Source organism: Orcinus orca, chromosome 2, assembly GCF_937001465.1.
Source record: "Orcinus orca chromosome 2, mOrcOrc1.1, whole genome shotgun sequence".
Lineage (NCBI taxonomy): Eukaryota > Metazoa > Chordata > Mammalia > Artiodactyla > Delphinidae > Orcinus > Orcinus orca.
In genome coordinates this window covers 128,314,952-128,333,904 of record NC_064560.1, presented here as the reverse complement: position 1 = coordinate 128,333,904, position 18,953 = coordinate 128,314,952, and the positions used below count along the sequence as shown (strand labels likewise).

At 46.0% G+C, this 18,953-nt stretch overlaps 2 protein-coding genes across 2 annotated transcripts; both read left to right on the top strand.

The window, feature by feature from the left end:
- The first annotated feature begins 293 nt into the window (after positions 1-293).
- On the top strand, positions 294-2,863 carry LOC101287592 (mast cell protease 3-like). Its single transcript, XM_033411655.1, is given in 5 exon segments — positions 294-307; positions 1,147-1,227; positions 1,229-1,294; positions 1,778-1,913; positions 2,702-2,863. Coding segments are annotated over 5 exon segments (459 nt in total).
- A 3,384-nt stretch (positions 2,864-6,247) lies between these two features.
- Positions 6,248-9,338, top strand: LOC101287438 (granzyme H). The gene is made up of 5 exons (XM_004283109.4): positions 6,248-6,414; positions 7,488-7,648; positions 8,071-8,206; positions 8,408-8,665; positions 9,079-9,338. Exons 1-5 carry the CDS (start codon positions 6,361-6,363, stop codon positions 9,253-9,255), a joined length of 786 nt encoding a protein of 261 aa, XP_004283157.2. The 5' UTR covers positions 6,248-6,360; the 3' UTR covers positions 9,256-9,338.
- The last annotated feature ends 9,615 nt before the right edge of the window (positions 9,339-18,953 follow it).

The window sequence follows — 18,953 nt, the reverse complement described above, 5'->3', positions numbered from 1 at the left end:
GCTTCAGTTAGTGGAATAGGGTAGAATAGATGCTTCTGCCTGGCTCATTCTTTTTCTAGCAGATGCTCATTCTGGGGAAGCCCACCACTGTGTTGTGAGGGAGCCCAACAACCCCATGAACTGAGACTACTTGCGGGGACCTTGTGAAGAGAAACCAACGGGCCCAGTGAACAGCAAGCACTAACCACTGGGTGGGTGTGAGTGAGCCTTCAGATGATTCAGCTTCCAGGATTCAAGCCTCCCTGACACCAAGGGGAACAGAGGGATGCTATCCACACTGTACCCTGACCAAAATGCAGATTCGTGGGTAAAAGCAATGTCGCTGCTGTTCTTAAACCACTCAGTTCTTTATAACTGGAATAAGCCCTCTTCAGCGTCACTGTCACACCATTCTGTCCATCCCATACCAAGGATCTCACCATCCTTGTTTGATCATGACGGCTTGTCTCCTCCACCAGAAGCAAGAGATGTTATCTCCAATGTTTCCCACAGTCTCACACAAAAAGAGGCCTCAATACACAGTCACCCTGGTGATCTAAAGAGAACCACGAGAATTAAGATATTCTTGAATCTATCATCCTGACACCCGGGCTGCTAGGGCTCAGGGACCTGCTACTGGCTGATACAACATCTCCAACTACCCCTACTTGGAGCCGCCTTTCTTGTTTTCTGCTGCTGTGGTGGCGCTGAGCCGAGAGCTACGGGTCCTTCCGTGGTGACCGGTAGTTCATGCTCCACTCAGACCCCAGGACTTGATCAGACAGAGCTGTGAGACTTTCAGAGAAACCTCACTTGATAAAGGTCACAACACCAGAGGGGACCCCCAGGGTTAAAGGACCAGAAGGAAGCAGCGGCGACTCAGATCTGGGCAGCCTTCCTGGAGAGATGCTCCTGCTGGCCCTTCTTCTGTCCCCCAGTGGGGAGGCAGGTAAGTGACTGTCCCCACCGTCAGAGGTCCAGTCCCATCCTGCACTGGAGAAACCCTGCTCAGGTGCTACACTCATACATATCCTGGCTCTGGTCCATCTCCAGGAACTTTCTGAACTCTGGTCAAATTCCCTCAAAGAAAAGCAAATCTGCTCCCATCTCCCCTCTCCAGGCTTTGGCTCCATGATCACAGCGGGCAGACTGCAATCTCTCTTTCAGGCAAAATCATCAGGGCCATGAGGCCAAGCCTCACTCTCGTCCCTACATGGCGTTTCTTGAGTACCATGCTTCAGAGAAAAGTTTCATCTGTGGGGGGTCTCCTTGTGCATGAGGACTTCATGCTGACAGCAGCTCACTGCTGGGGAAGGTGAGGAGCAACACCTGGGCCCCCACCCCTCTGTAGACCCCTCACAGGGAACCCTCTTCTCAGGGAGGGGCTGCAGACCTGGGCCACCAAGTAACACAGGAGAGCTCTTCAGAGGACAGGTGAGCTTTGGGGAGAGAGGAACAGGTCAATGCGAGTGGCCCGTGGAGAGAAGGGACTGATCAAAGGTGGGATGGAAGGAAGCTGAGGTTGCACCCTGGAGTCCAGGGTGCAGATGTGAGAAATTCCTGGTTTTCCTTAGAGACGGTCAAGCTCTGTGCAGGACTGAACACCCTAAGTGGACTCCAGGAACTTGCACCCAGCCCGGGCTGCCAGGAAGCAGGCAGCACAGAGAAGCTCAGCCCCAGGTCCCATACCTAGAACTTTCTCCCCTCCAGTCCCACCCTGTCCCAAGCTGTGCTCTTTCCTCACGGCTCCTGGCCTGTATTTCCTGTGACTCCACCTCCCTCTCTGCTCTCGGGGCAGCTCAATCAACGTCACCCTGAGGGACCACAACATCTACCAGCAGGAGAGGACCCAGCAGGTCATCCTAGTGAGAAGAGCCATCCTCCACCCAGGCTATGATCATAATAAGTGGGTCAATGCTATCATGTGACTGCAGGTAGGGCACGTAGCCACACTGGTTCTTGCACACTTTCATACCTGGGTTTTGAATCCCCCATGACCTCATTCCTGTCCCTCCTTCCGGTGTGACCCCTTCAGTTGTCCCAGGGCAGTGAGGAAGGCAACCCCATAACTGTCCCTGAGGCCTCTGTGGGCCAAAAGTAGGTTAGAATGCCTTTCCTCTGCCTTCAGCTGAGGAGGAAGGCCTACCTGACCGCCGCTGTGAGCCCCATCAGGCTGCCCTGGAGGAGGGAGCTGGTGAAGCCAGGGATGGTGTGCAGTGTGGCCGGCTGGGGGCACCTGGGCATGAACAATCCCATGGCAGAGAAACTGCAGGCGGTAGACCTTGAAGTCCAAAGGGATTAGGAATGTATCTCTTGCTACAAAGATTACACCACCACTACCCAGATATGTCGGGAACCCAAGAAAGAGGAAGGGTTCTTTTTTGGTGAGATCCCCAGCGTTATCCATGCAAAGCCCTGGGCACAGCCAAGCTGTGAGGGTCCAGGGCAGTGGGAACTAATCATATCCCTGTGTCCCCAGCCTTTTCTCCTATCCAGTCTCTGTCCTGTTTCCCTGGGGGCATGGAGACTGTCCCACCACCACATATGGGCAGAGGCTTCCTTGGGGAGGAGGAGGGGAGATTGTCAAGGCCAGGCTGAATCCTCAGGACCAACAGTCCCTGATATCAGCCAGGGCCCCCAACAGAGACCATCCACCCTGGGGCGGCACAGAGGACCACACCTGAAGAAGATCCGGCTCAGCCCCTCCTCTCTCTGCCCACAGGGCGCCTCTGGGGACCCCCTTGTGTGTAACGGCATGGCCCAGGGCATCGTCTCCTTTGGAGAAGAGAATGGGACACCTCCAAATGTCTACACCAGAGTCTCGAGCTTTCTGTACTGGATCCAAAAAACAATGAGCTACTATAAACTGCAGGGACCAGACTAACGTGCCCCTGGGATGGATCCCTCCATCTCCTCTGGGATAGAGGTCAGAATGGCACTGGGCCAAAAGGGGGTGAAGGGGGGACTGCCTGGAACTTAATAAACTTTCATCTCTTGAGCAGAAATCATTGATTCCTATTTTATTCATTCAAGCACATTCGTTAGGCACCTACTGTGTCTGGCAACCATCCGTTCACATTTCTGATCTGTTATGGGCTTCCCCCTCCAACACACCACCCACCCTTCCAACTCTAGAATAAAAATTCCTGCTGCACTGACAGCCAGCTCCCTCCAGTCCCTCGTCCCCAGTGCCAGCTCCCCCTGCCAGGCTGACCATGGGCTCCATCAGAAAAGGGAGACACCTCCTCAGGAGAACATGACCCTCTTCTCGAGGACCCCCTTATCGCATCCATATGCCCTCCTCCTAACCCACACCCACTCCCCTGCCCCACCCTATCCCAGTGCCAATGTGGCAACATAGGAGAATCCAGATTTGGAAGGAGGACCACCTGAGAAGCTCTGGGGTTGAGGGGGGCACTTCTCAACCCCAGAAACAGAAATGTGGGGAAGCTTTAGAAATGTGTAGTGCTCCCCATGCAGAGTTCCCTCTCCACGTCAGAGCAGCCAGAGCTCCGAAGGCTGAGAGAGTTTCAGGAGGGCCTTCAGTATTCCCAGGCCCAGCTCAAGTGCCTGTCGCAGCTCTGTCCTGGAGTCCTGAGCCCAGGACCCTGTGCAACCTCTGGTGTCCTGACGACACTCCTCCCTCAGCCCAAAGTGACCTTGAAGACGCTCTTCCATCTTTTTTTTTTTTTTTTTTTTTTGTGGTACGCGGGCCTCTCACTGCTGTGGCCTCTCCCGTTGAGGAGCACAGGCTCCGGACGCACAGGTTCAGCGGCCATGGCTCACGGGTCTAGCTGCTCCGCGGCATGTGGGATCTTCCCGGACCGGGGCACAAACCCGTGTCCCCTGCATTGGCAGGTGGACTCTCAACCACTGCGCCACCTGGGAAGCCCTCAGCTCTTCCATCTTGGTCTGAGCCAGCGTCTCTTCAACTCCTACTGTTTTCACCTATGTGTGTTTAAATATATTTATCTCCAAAGGAAACTCACTGAAATGAAAATTATTGGTTTCAAGGGTATCCTAATGTTTCAAAGGTGTCTATAGCCCATATTTTATTGAGTAAATATTTTCTTCTATTTTTTAACAATCTCTGAATTTTTATTTTTTTATTTATTTTTTTTTTGTGCGGTACGCGGGCCTCTCAGTGTTGTGGCCTCTCCCGTTGCGGAGCACAGGCTCCGGACGCAGAGGCTCAGCAGCCATGGCTCACAGGCCCAGCCGCTCCGTGGCATGTGGGATCTTCCTGGACCGGGGCACGAACCCATGTTCCCTGCATCGGCAGACAGACTCTCAACCACTGCGCCACCAGGGAAGCCCCTGAATTTTTAACATAAGAACATATTCAGAAAAGCAACCTCATTTTTAAAACATGCAGCTTAGAGATGGTTGGACTGAAGAGAAGAACTTGTTGGCTGAATGTATGCATGGTGAGTGAGCTTCATCTCTGGCAAAATGTGTTTTGGGTATAAAAGGAACATATAAGGGCTTCCCTGGTGGCGCAGTGGTTGAGAGTCCACCTGCCGATGCAGAGGACGGGGGTTAGTGCCCCGGTCCGGGAAGATCCTACATGCCACAGAGCAGCTGGGCCCGTGAGCCATGGCCGCTGAGTCTGCGCCTCCAGAGACAGTGCTCTGCAGTGGGAGAGGCCACAACAGTGAGAGGCCCGTGTACGGCAAAAAAAAAAAAAAAAAAAAAAAAGTAACATATATTCATCATAGAAACTAACATATTCATCATAGAAAGACAATTAAATACAGAACATGTAAGAAAATTAAAATTACCAAGAATTCCACCATCCCAAGATAATCATCATTCATGCTTAAGCATGTTTCCTTCCCCTCTTTTTCTATAAGTCCATAGAATGCTGTTTCTTCAACTGACTTGGGGTTGGGTTGCTGAGAACTCCTCATGCCTTCCCTGCCATCACTCTTCCTTCTGTCCTCATACTGGTGAGAGTGGTGGGATCATCTGCAAATGTTTAGGATTACTATGCCCAGGGCCATCAGAGACGTGGTTCTCTGGACAGAGAATACTTAGTGGGTAGTAATTATTAGGATGACCGGCATCCGTTTCCCCTTCAGTGCACACCAGTAAGCAGCATTTCTATAGAGGAAGCCCCTCCCCACTCACAGGCACCCTGATTTGAGTGGGACAGCCCCCATCTCGGCTCGAGGGGTGCTAAACACCTCAGCACAACCCAATCAGCCACTCACTTCCAATGGACCCAGTGATGGTTTGTTTTGGTCAAGTGAATATCAAGTCCAGGAATTTTGTTCAAGATTGTGGGATAAGAAAAGCTCTCTTGGACTTACCCGGTGGCACAGTGGTTAAGAATCCACCTGCCAATGCAGGGGACACGGGTTCGAGCCCTGGCCCGGGAAGATCCCACATGCCGCGGAACAACTAAGCCTGTGCGCCACAACTACCGAGCCTGCACTCTAGAGCCCATGAGCCACAACTACTGAGCCCACATGCCACAACTACTGAAGCCCACATGCCTACAGCCCGTGCTCTGCAACAAGAGAAGCCACTGCAATGAGAAGCCCGCACACTGCAACGAAGAGTAGCCCCTGCTCACCACAACTAGAGAAAGCCCGGGTGCAGCAATGAAGACCCAACACAGCCAAAATTAATTAATTAATTAATTAATTTTTTAAAAAACACACACAAAAACAAAAAACCACCAAAAAAAATGGAAAAGCTCTCTTTGTTGCAGAACGTTTACATTTAAAGAAGCAATTCTAAACACTTCAAAAATATGAGACTGGGATGGTGGCAACATAAGAAATGGGGTTGTTGCATGGGGTACTTGGGTGGTCCAGGTCTACCTGCTCCTAAAGCAAGTCCAGCCTCTACCTCACAATGGCACCAAGCAGACCCCCCTCACCATAGTCCTTGCCATCTTATCCTCTACCCACAGATTCTAGGTCTACTCCAGCTGACAGCCAGCCTCTCAGGGGCAGGAGCTGTGTCTCTCGTATTACACAATAGGACCTAGCCTATTGTGTAATTATTCAGGATTTCACCAGAATTGAAAAAGAACCAAGAGTCGAAAAATGAAGATATTCTTGATTCAGTCACTGAGGGGTTTCTGGGACCCGGCCCCCGTGCTGGCTGAACCATAGCCTTCACTTTCTTGTTCTTTCTTCTGGCTTTGTGACTCAGCGGTGGGAGTACAAGTGTGGTGACAGTGTCGTTCTCACTTAACCCACGGCAGAGAACGTGGACGACCACGTGGCATGCTGACACCTGGCTCGGCGGGGGAACACAAGTCTGGGAGGTCTGTGTGTGAACTGAGCCTGCCCTCCTTCCTTCCCCTGTGTTTCGTGTCTGGAAGGAAGAAACACCAGCAGCTCCAACCTGCGCAGAACTTCGGGGAAGATGCAGCCTCTCCTGCTCCTGATGGCCTTTCTTCTGCCCACCGGGCTGGGACTGGTGAGTGACAATCCCCATTCTTGAGGCCAGAGCCCATCTCACTAAACATACTGTAGTCCTGACTCTTCTGCCCAGCTCGACTTTCTCAACCCCAGCTCCCATCCCGAACCCAGACTAACAATTTCGATGCTGCATAGACACTCAGTGAGGACGGATGGCAGAAAGGAAGGGTGGGTCTTAGCTTCTCTCTCACCAACAGGGAAAGTGGGTTGTGTATTTGGCAGAGGATGTGAAGCTGCAAAACACAGGTAATTAAAATCCCTCACTTCACCCCAGGAATAGGCAGCTCAAGTGAATCCACTATAGTATAGGAATTGTCAGTGGACCCAGCTTAAGAACCAATGAAATTTCTCAGTACCCTCCACCCCTCACTCCTGCCCAGGAGAGGAACCCAGGGGGTGATTGATCAGAAGTGGCTAGATGACAGCACCCAGAGCTCTCTGGGCAACTTGACTCTGCCCCAGGACCCAAACAGCTCATTTTCTGCCCCATCTCCCCCACCTCCCAGGCCCTCAGCTGCCCCACTGTCTTTGGCAGTGCCCTCCCCCCACCCCTATGGCCTTGAATGCCACCAGCACTATCCCCACCAAACCTCAGCCTAAAGCTAATTGGAGGCTATTCACTCTTGCAGCCAAAAAATCATTTACTGAGCTCCTAGGTTGTGTTAGGACCAAGGACATGAGGATTTTAGAAAATCCAATTCCATAAGCTCATAGGTAATTATTAAAAATGGCACAAGTCAAGATGTTAGCAGAGGATTAGAGGGGTCCCGGAGACTCGGCGGGAGTGAGGGCTCATCGGGGAGTCCCGTCCACGATTCTCTGGGCCTCCACCATCGGGAAGGCAGACCCGCCCTCCTCCGCACATGTGCCTGACGCAGGACCTGAAGAACAAGCACTGACCCCTTTCTCAGAGGGAGATTGTGAGGCTTGAGGTTCAGAAAAGGTTATCCTGCTGCAGTGAGAACCTGGGGGACTCTCCCCCGGTGTCTGCAAGGTGCTGTCAACCCACCTGACCGTCACCTCCCTGAGCCTCCATCCTGACCACACCTCTCCCATCACCCCATCTTCCAGCCTTTTCTTTCAGAGGAGATCATCGGGGGCCACGAGGCCAAGCCCCACTCCCGTCCCTACATGGTGTTTGTTCAGTTTCTGGATAAGGAGAGTTGGAAGAGGTGCGGCGGTGTCCTCGTGCAAAAGGACTTTGTTCTGACGGCTGCTCACTGCAGAGGAAGGTGAGGGGCAGCAGCCAGCCTACCCCTCCTGAGACCCCGACAGGGACCCCAGCCCCTCCCCAGGGGCTGGGCCCAGGGGAGCCCCTCCCTCACCCTGAGATCGTGGTAACTCAGGACCACAAGACCTCATCAAACAAGCCATCTTAAGAGCCAGCAATAGGGTGACGAAAAGCTGAGAAATGGGGCAGGTAAGTTTTGAGGTCAGAGGGTCAGAGGTGACAGCAAGAGGCAAGGTTGAGAAGCGAGGGCCCACACGGGTCAGATGAAGCATCAGTGGAGGATGAAAGGGTGCACAGAGAGTCACAATCCAAACTCAGAGTAATTTCGCCGTATTGCCTGAGAAAGCTCCCAGGATCCCTGCCCTCGTGTCATTGAGAAGCACAGGGCAGAGTCCCCACACTCCTGCTCTGCTCTCTGTGCAGTTTAATCAACGTCACCCTGGGGGCCCACAACATCAAGAAACAGGAGAGGACCCAGCAGATGATCCCAGTGAGACGAGCCGTCCCCCACCCAGACTATGATCCTAAGAGCTACTCCAATGACATCATGTTACTGCAGGCAAGGAAACCTCCCCACTCCTCCGGCCCTCCTGGGGACAGATCGTTTCCCCTCCACTACCACCTGTCCCTTTCCTCCCTCCCATCTGGCTGCCTGACCAGTCCCAGTGGCTCAGGTGAGGGGGGTGGTCAGTGCAGCCTCATCCTGGCACCCAAGCCCAGAGGCCATTGGCTGAGCTGGACTCTTGTCTCTTCCCCTCAGCTGGAGAGAAAGGCCAAGGGGACTGCAGCTGTGAGACCCCTCAGCCTGCCCAGGCGCATGGTCCGGGTGAAGCCAGGAAAGGCGTGCAGTGTGGCCGGCTGGGGGCAGGTGGCCGTGGGCACTCAAACCACCACCCTGCAGGAGGCAGAGCTGACGGTGCAGGAGGATCCAGTGTGCAAATCCCTCTTCCCAGGCTATTACAGCCAGGCCACCCAGATTTGCGTGGGGGACCCGAGGAAGGTGAAGACTGCCTTCAAGGTCAGGTTCCTCGCATCTAAGCACACAGGCCCCGGGGAGAGGATCTTGGGGAGGTCTGGGTAGGGGACGGGCCATAACCTCATCCTCAGCCTGAGAGCTTGGGCAGGCAGGTCCACTAATCCAGAATTTAATTCTCTCCCCTGAGTGGATCAGGGTTGGGGGTGAGGAAGGATCAGTCATCCCGTAGCTGCGTTATCACCAGAGTTTCCATGAGGACTGACAGAAAGGTAGACCTGAGTCGAGCTGCAAAGAACAGTCATAGCCAGGCTGGACCCCAGCAGCGAGGGAGGTGACCAGGCCTCCTCTGGCCCAGATCTTCCTCACGGCCCCTGACAGAGACCACCCAGCCTGGGGTGGCAGGGAAGATAGGACCGGAAGGAGGCCCACTCAGCCCTTCCTTTCTCTACCCACAGGGTGACTCCGGCGGGCCCCTCCTGTGCAAAAACGTGGTCCAGGGTATTTTCTCCTATGGAAAATCAACCGGGACATCTCCAGGAGTCTTCACCAAGGTCTCACACTTCCTGCCCTGGTTAAAGAGAACAATGAAGCGCCTCGAACAGCAGCTTGAGACTGACCTTTTTCTCTGCTGACCATCATTCTGGGGCAGCGGCAAGAATCCCATAGGGGTTCGCAGTGGGATCACGGGGCCACAATAAATGGATCTCTAGCGTGATTACACCTGAATTCCTATTTATTCATTGAACCGCCTCAATATGCAACCACACTGCTCCAGGATGCCCTCTGCTGTCAGTTCTGGGTATTGCTTCCCCCTCTCTCCCCAGCCCTCACTCCTCCCTAAATCCCATGCGGTCTGTATAGAGTCTCATTGATTTCTCAGTCATGCCTCTTTGGTGCTTAGCCTTCTGCCAGGTCTGAGTCTAAAGTGAAATCCATTAAAAACGACAATCTTCTCTCCCTCAAAATGGTCCTCTCTGGGCCTTAGAAATTTTTGACCTTCTCTAAGCCAACCACTGTCTCCAACCCCTCTTCAGTTTGGCAGAGCAAAGAACAGGTCAGAGGAAGGAGAATAACTCCAGGGACCTAGGAGGTCCGGGGGTCATGCCATGGACACTCAGTTTCCCGTTTCCAGGGCCTCTCTCTCCAGTGAGGGCAGGCTTCTCCCATAACCAGGACCGTCTAGAGCTTAGGAGGCTGAGATGTTCCCATGATGGCCCTCAGCCTCACTGGGGTCCCATCTCCCCACTCTGCCCTGGGCCCAACACGGGACTCAGTCAACCTTGCTCCCTGTCTACTGTCCCACACCAGCCCCTGTTTTCTATCTGAGTGCCCTGGCCACCAGCTCCTTTCCCTTCCAGCTCATGCTGTTTTGAGCCAGCCTCCCTCTCATCTCCCTAACAGAGCTCCCAGGGCCCCATGTGAATTCTCCTGCTTTGACTGTCGCCTCCAAACCTGACTTGCCAGCCAGTACCTGATGCTTAGCAGAGGAGCCAGTACCCATCTCCCACCTGGGTGGGGCCAGCTCAGGCCCTGGATCCAACCCAGCATCCCCCAGGGGCTCAGCCACCTCCAAGGCCTGTGTAGTCACTCAGCAGCCTAAGCCCTTTTCAGCCTGGCCTGGCCTTGGACTCCTGACTCTCCCTGCTGACAACCAGATTATGACAGCCTTGTGAGCCAGAGGGACCCAGGGCTGCTGGGTGGGAAAGTACCACTTTGCCCTCCATCAGTAGATCAAATGTTGACCTCTCACTGTACCAGCACATAACAGGCTCTGCCTCCGCCAGTTGGGAAACTTGCAGTGATGAGAAATTTCCTCTAAATTCTGCTGGTTCCTCTCCTTCCACTAGGAAGTTCAGTTTGACACAGATGGACCTGTATTTGGAATCTGGAAGAAATCTTGTCTTGAAAATAATTAAATTCTCTGTATTTTAGCTGGATTGCACATTAGAGTTTCACACGCATGATCTTGCTTGATTCCACAAGGGCAATGTGAAATTGGAAGAGGCTTGGTGACCCACAGGTCCTGGGGTTTCCAATCTGTGCTCTGTGGAGTCCATGTCCGGAGGGGAGGGAGGGAAAAAGGAGAGAGGCAGCCAGAACAGCCTGATCTTTAGTTATATCACACGTGGAGACATGAACCTCAGTCCACAAATCCACAAAATGCCACACTTAAAGGGTAACACAGTTCACTGTGACCCAGATGTCCTGTATCCTTCAAACAGCACCACCAGTGCATTGGATGTAACAGAACACAACAAATTCACGATAACTGGACAAACACTGAATAAAGTGAGATCAACATCGTAAATAGAAGGAATTTCACTAAAAAGAAAAACAAATCGCATGAATATGAAAAGCAAAACTCAGCACGTTGAAAACTAAGGTGAAAAGCAAATAAAAACTTATTTTTTACACAAGACAGTCCCTACATCCATCTGCCAAGTCTTCCCTGGAGCCGGCAGAGCACAGGTGACAAAAGAGCTGAATACATGCATGGAGGTGAGCAAGCGAACAGTAAGATGTGCGTGAGACAAGGGACAACTTCAGGTCACGGCAGTAAATGACGACACTCTTAGGAGAAGCCGTCATGCAAAAGGAATGTAGAGAGCCCAGAAAGTCAGCCATGAAGAGCTCCATGGAACCCCAGGGTGTAAGCCAGAGCCAGCGGCAGATCCACCACCGCAGGCAAGGGTGTGTGGCCTTGAGGGACAATCCCTGATGGGTCACTCTTCCCCCTTACACCTGACAGAAGCACTTGACATAGTACGAGATACATTAGGAAGAAAAACTATTACCTTATGATGACTGTAGCATCATGAACCCGGGACTGCCCTTAATGGTATGTGTTTCCTTAAAATGATATCTAAATATATTTACATTATTTCTCTCTTTGATCTAGTGGTTTTTATTTCTAGGACTTTAACCTACATAAGATCTAAAGAGTGCGTGTGTGTGTGTGTTTAGGGGGGTTATTCGTATCAATGTTCATCACACCATTATTTCATCATAGGTCTCAAATTAGAATCAGTATTAATGTCCAAAATAGGGAGATGGTAAAGTATAGCACATTCGCATTACGTAGCCATTACCATCTACATTATCCACAGCTCTAGGAAACTAGGCTAAGAAAACAAAAGAACAAAAACTAAGCTGAGAAAACGAAAGAAAGTCAACTAGGCTAAGAACATTAATAGGCAAATCATAATTTAAAAAACTGAATAAACACTTGGGGAAAAGTGAAAGGTCACTAATTAATCAATGCAAATGAAAATATTAATAATTTTTGCTTATATAATTGAGAAGGATCGACAAAAATGATAATAATGAGATGCAGAACGGACATTGAGAAAATGCACTATCACAGCTTGTACACAAACATCTTTTAAAAAAAAGGAAAAAAGGTGCCTGACGTAACCATCAACCACACCGAGAAAAGTGGAGAAGGTAATGCCTAAAAAAGTTACACAAGTCAAATCTTAGAAAAACTAATTAATCCAACACCAACTGGGGTTTTGCTTTTTAGAAGTTTCATAGCTTTGAACACTATGGCAACTTTAAAGTCATGATATAGAATTACAATTGCCACATGAAAGAATGTTCATTAGATTTAAGTCAAAGGCAGGTTAAGAGCAGCATATACTGCAGTCAATTTTTGTTTATACATACATTTTCCTTTTAGGCCTTTCTTTCTTCCTGCACATCCACTTATCTAATTTTTCTACAACATTTATGTATGATTTAGATAACTTAAATGCCTGTTTATTAAATGTGAAGAGATTCTAAAATGATCTTCACTAATAGATTTTTTAATAAAATGAGGAAAATATTTGTTGAATGAACTATAGGATTCAAAACTGAAAGTATTGTAATCACATCTATAAAAAATACACATGTAAAAAATCTGGATGGAAATACATCCATTAACAGTGGTCAGTTGGATGGTGAGATTAAGGCTGACATTTTTCTTCTTTCTGTTTTTAATTTATTCACTATTTAAAATTTACCATTAGTAAAACAATTTTATTTTTAAAAACATTCCATGTTAGAAAAACGCTGGCTTAAGTAAGTTGGCACTTGTTAGTTAAGATAACTCTGACAATTCTAACAGATAAACTTTAGCATTTCGTGGCTAGCACAATAGAAGTATATTTCTTGCTCAGGCACGGTCTATTTCTTGCTCAGGCACAGTCCAAAGTGAGTATTCCTGCTGAGCTGTGCCCCCTTCCACTCTCAAGTGTCCCAGTTGGGTAATAAATTACATGGTCAGCCCAAGATTATGAGACACAGTCTCAGTTCCCTAAAGATGCTTCCAAGTTCCCTGTATTCATCTGTGTCAAATCGTGGAAAGGGAAGAAACTAGTTGGTCAGGCATGGGAGTTTACAGCCCAGCTCTGGAAGAGGCTCACAGCATTTCATTCACATCTCATTTCCTGCGACAGTGACAGAGTCACACCTACCCTCAAGGTAGACTGGACAGTGGAGTTCACCTATGCCCCCTGGAAGAAAAGAAAATTGGTTTTGCTAAGCTGCCAGATCTTCTCTACCACGGTACTTACTACTGTTTGCTGTTTAAAAGGATCATGGGCCCCAAAATTTTCTTCTGCTTATTTTTTTATAGAAAAATCAGATTTAATTAGATAAATTTTCATTTATTTGTTTTTGCTTTTAGATTTTTTATGTCTTTTTATTGAAGTATAGTTGATTTATATTATTATATTTGTTTTAGGTATACAGCATAGTGATTCAGTATTTTACAAATTATACTCCATTAAAAGTTATTACAAGATAATGGCTATAATTCCCTGTGCTGTACAGTATATCCTTGTTGCTTATCTATTTTATACACAATAGTTTGTACCTCTGAATCACATACCCCTAAATGGCACTCCCAGCTTCCCTCTCTCCTTTGGTAACCACTAGTTTGTTTCCTATATCTGTGAGTGTGTTTCCACTTTCCATATACATACATTTGTACTATTTTTTAGATTCCACATATAAATATCATATAGTATTTGTCTTCTAACTTATTTCACTAATCATAATATTCTCTAGGTCCATCCACACTGCTGCAAATGGCAGAATTTCATTGTTTTTAATGGCCAAGTAATATTCCACTGTATATGTATACCATATCTTCTTTATCCATTTGTTTAATTGGCACTTGGGTTGCTTCTGTATCTTGGCTATTGTAAATAGTGCTATTATGAACACTGGGGTGCATGTATTTTTTCAATTAGTGTTTTTGTTTATTTTTCTGGATATATACCCAGGAATGGAATCACTGGATCATATGGAAGTTCTATTTTTAGATTTTTGAGGAAACTCCATACTGTTTTCCATAGTGGCTGCACCAGCTTACATTCCCACCAGCAGTGTAGGAGGGTCCCCTTTTCTCCACATCCTCTCCAACATTTGTTATTTGTGTTCTTTTTGTTGATAGCCATTCCGACAGGTATGAGGTTATATCTCATTGTTGTTTTGATTTGTATGTTGAGCATCTTTTCATGTGCCAGTTAGCCATTTGTATGTCTTCTTTGGAAAAAAATGTCTATTCAGTTCTTCTGCCCATTTATTAATTGGGTTGTTTGTTTTTTGATATTGAGTTGTATGAGCTGTTTATATATTTTAGATATTAACCCCATGTCAGTCATATCATTTGCAAATATTTTCTTCTATCCTGTAGGTTGCCTTTTCTTTGGTTTCTTTTGTTTCCTTTGCTATGCAAAAGCTTTTACATTTAATTAGGTACCATTTGTTTATTTTTGCTTCTAATTCTTTTGCCTTAGGAGATAAATCCAAAAAAATATTGTTACAATAGGCAGTGTTCTGGCTATGTTCTCTTCTAGGAGTTTTATGGTTTCAGGTCTTACATTTAGGTCTTTAAACCATTTTTTTTTTTTTGAATATTCATTTATTTTTAATGACTTATTAGAACAAATACCTATAGATATCATTATATATATGATATATAAATTAATTATACAATATATCATGTATTAATTATTAAAACATACTCTGGTAAATATTATATATTCAATATGAAACAGGAGGAAAGGGGGCAGGGCACAACCTTTAAAAGAATTACATAGCCCGAGGACACAACATAAACTGATTAGAACAAAATAGGTCCAAGATGGCGGACGAGTCTACTTCCACTAGACCTTGAGCCTCAGTATACACTCATTGTAACACATCAGCAAGCTAAGCGACACACCCACAGGTGCCACGACAGTTCCAAGGATGACCATAAAGGTCAAAAAGTGGGCGGTGGCTCAATTCCTAGAAATCCCCACCCCTTCCCCAAAATAGCTGGAATACTCCTCCCACTCATCAGCGTATGAAATTACTCACCCCTATAAAACTAACAACCCCATACCCTGGTGCTGCCCTCGCCTTCTTCTTTTTTTTTTTTTTTTTATAGGTATACCTGGATTTAATTCTCACTTCTACCGCTTGGTAGCTGGATAGCCTTAGGCAAGTTTCATACCTCCCTGAAATTCACTTAATTCAGTCTGTAAAATGGCATAATAACTTATTATAGCATCCTTTTAGGAATTTTAAATCAGTTCTTGAAATAAAAGTACACAATATATAGACAAGTATGGATTCCTCAATAGATATTTGACCTTTCATTTCTCCAGTATCCCACCCACATCAAATAAAGAAAAATACTTTTTAAAATTTACGAATATTTCATTGTTGTAAAGTTAAAGCCATAAAAATAATCAAATGGCCTACTATCATACCGTTAGAAGAAAAAAAAAAGGTGTTCATGAGAGTTCCATATTAGAATACAAGTTTTCCTTAGGCACCTGTTTATGTATGCTATTCTGCTCTTTGCAATAAATAATTAAATTTAAAAGACTTAATTCCTCACTTTTAAGACCTTATTAGTTTACAAATTACATATTGACCTATGCTAAATTTTATACCGACCCATGCTAATGAATTCAGTACAGAAAACAAAAAACACTGCACTCAAGCAAACTACATATATATATATATATATATAAAACTTATATGAGAATTGCTACTCCAGCTTTCTTTTGGTTTCCATTTGCATGAAATACCTTTTTCCATCCCCCTACTTTCAGTCTGTATGTGTCTCTAGGTCTGAAGTGGGTCTCTTGTAGACAGCAAATATATGGGTCTTGTTTTTGTATCCATTCAGCCAATCTGTGTCTTTTGGTGGGAGCATTTAGTCCATTTACATTTAAGGTAATTATCGATATGTGTGTTCCCATTCCCATTTTCTTAATTGTTTGGGGTTTGTTATTGTAGGTCTTTTCCTTCTTTTGTGTTTCTTGCCTAGAGAAGTTCCTTTAGCAGTTGTTGTAGAGCTGGTTTGGTGGTGCTGAACTCTCTCAGCTTTTGCTTGTCTGTAAAGGTTTTAATTTCTCCATCAAATCTGAATGAGATCCTTGCTGGGTAGAGTAATCTTGGTTGCAGGTTTTTCTCCTTCAACACTTTCAATATGTCCTGCCACTCCCTTCTGGCTTGCAGAGTTTCTGCTGAAAGATCAGCTGTTAACCTTATGGGGATTCTCTTGTGTGCTATTTGTTGTTTTTCCCTTGCTGCTTTTAATATGTTTTCTTTGTATTTAATTTTTGACAGTTTGATTAATATGTGTCTTGGCGTATTTCTCCTTGGATTTATCCTGTATGGGACTCTCTGTGCTTCCTGGACTTGATTAACTATTTCCTTTCCCATATTAGGGAAGTTTTCAACTATAATCTCTTCAAATATTTTCTCAGTCCCTTTCTTTTTCTCTTCTTCTTCTGGAACCCCTATAATTCGAATGTTGGTGCGTTTAATGTTGTCCCAGAGGTCTCTGAGACTGTCCTCAGTTCTTTTCATTCTTTTTTCTTTATTCTGCTCTGCAGTAGTTATTTCCACTATTTTATCTTCCAGGTCACTTATCCGTTCTTCTGCCTCAGTTATTCTGCTATTGATCCCATCTAGAGTACTTTTAATTTCATTTATTGTGTTGTTCATCGTTGCCTGTTTCATCTTTAGTTCTTCTAGGTCCTTGTTAACTGATTCTTGCATTTTGTCCATTCTATTGTCCATTCTATCTCCAAGATTTCGGATCAACCTTACTATCATTATTCTGAATTCTTTTTCCGGTAGACTGCCTATTTCCTCTTCATTTGTTAGGTCTGGTGGGTTTTTATCTTGCTCCTTCATCTGCTGTGTGTTTTTCTGTCTTTTCATTTTGCTTATCTTACTGTGTTTGTGGTCTCCTTTTTTGCAGGCTGAAGGTTCGTAGTTCCTGTTGTTTTTTGTGTCTGTCCCCAGTGGCTAAGGTTGGTTCAGTGGGTTGTGTCGGCTTCCTGGTGGAGGGTACTAGTGCCTGTGTTCTGGTGGATGAGGCTGGATCTTGTCTTTCTGGTGGGCAGGTCCACGTCTGGTGGTGTGTTTTGGGGTGTCTGTAGACTTATGATTTTGGGCAGCCTCTCTGCTAATGGGTGGGGTTGTGTTCCTGTCTTGCTAGTTATTTGGCATAGGATGTCCAGCACTGTAGCTTGCTGGTCGTTGAGTGAAGCTGGGTGCTGGCGTTGAGATGGAGATCTCTCGGAGATTTTTGCTGTTTGATATTATGTGCAGCTGGGAGGCCTCTTGTGGACCAGTGTCCTGAAGTTGGCTCTCCCACCTCAGAGGCACAGCACTGACTCCTGGCTGCAGCACCAAGAGCCTTTCATCCACAGGGCTCCTTAATTTGGGATGATTCGTTGACTATTCAGGTATTCCACAGATGCAGGGTATATCAAGTTGATTGTGGAGCTTTAATCCGCTGCTTCTGAGGCTGCTGGGAGAGATTTCCCTTTCTCTTCTTTGTTCTCACAGCTCCCAGGGGCTCCCTTTAAACCATTTTGAGTTTATTTTTGTTTATGGTGAGAGGAAGTGTCTAATCTAATTGTTTTAAATGTAGCTGTCCAGTTTTCCCAGCACCACTTGTTGAAGAGATTGTCTTTCTCCATTGTAGACTCTTGTCTCTTTTGTTGTAGATTAATGGACAATAGGTGCATGAGTTTATTTCCTAGGTTAAATGGACTGTAGGTGCATGGGCTGTATATTCTACTCCATTGTTCTATGTGCCTGTTTGTATGCCAGTACCATGCTGTTTGGATTACTGTAGCTTTGTAGTACGGTCTGAAGTCAGAGAGAGTGATAACTCCAGCTTTGTTCTTTTTTCTCAAGATTGCTTTGGCAATTTGGGGTCTCTTGTGGTTCCATATGAATTTTAGGACGATTTTTTCTAGTTATTTGAAAAATGTCATGGGTATTTTGATAGGGATTTCATTAGCCTGTAGATTGCTTTGGGTAGAAAGGTCATTTTAACAATATTAATTCTTCCAATCTAAGAGTGCCAGATACCTTTCCATTTCTTTGTATCATCTCCAATTTCCCCATCAATGTTTTATAGTTTTCTATATGTCTTTTACCTCCTTGGTTAAGTTTATTCCTTAATTTTATTCTTTCTGATACAATTTTATTTTTTTTATAACTTTATTGGAGTATAATTGCTTTACAATGTTGTGTTAGTTTCTACTGTACAATAAAGTGAATCAGCTATAAGTATACATATATCCCCATATATGGGCATCCTTGACTGTGAGTTTGTCATAAATGGCCTTTATTATGTTGAGATGTGTTCCCTGTATACCCACTTTGCTAGGACTTTTATCATGAGTGGGTGTTGAATATTGTCAAGTGCTTTTTTTGCGTCTATTGAAATGATCATTTGATTTTTATCTGTTCTTTTTTAATGTGATGTATCACATGGATTGGTTTGTGAATGTTGAATGATCCTTGTGTCCTGGAATAAATCCAACTTGATCACATTGTATGATGCTTCTTATATATTGCTGAATTTGGTTTGCTAATATTTTGTTGAGGATTTTTACATCTATATTCTTCAAAGATATTGTTGGCCTATAATTTTTTTTGTAGTGCCTTTGTATGGTTTTGGTGTCAGGGTAATGGTGCCGTCATACAATGAATTTGGGAGTGTATCTTCCTCTTTAATTATTTGGTATAGTTTGAGATGGATAGGTATAAGCTCTTATTTATATGTTTGGTAGAATTCCCCTGTGAAGTCATCTGGCCCTGGACTTTTGTTTGCTGGGAGTTTTGTTAATTAGACATTCAATTTCACTACTAGTGATCAGTCTGTTCAAATTATCTGTGTCTTCTTGACTCGGTCTTGGCAGGTTGTGACTTTCTAGAAATTTGTCCATTTCTTCTAGGCTAACCAATATGTTGACACATATATGTTTGTGGTATTCTCTTATGATTTTTTTATCTCTGTGATGTCAGTTGTTATTTC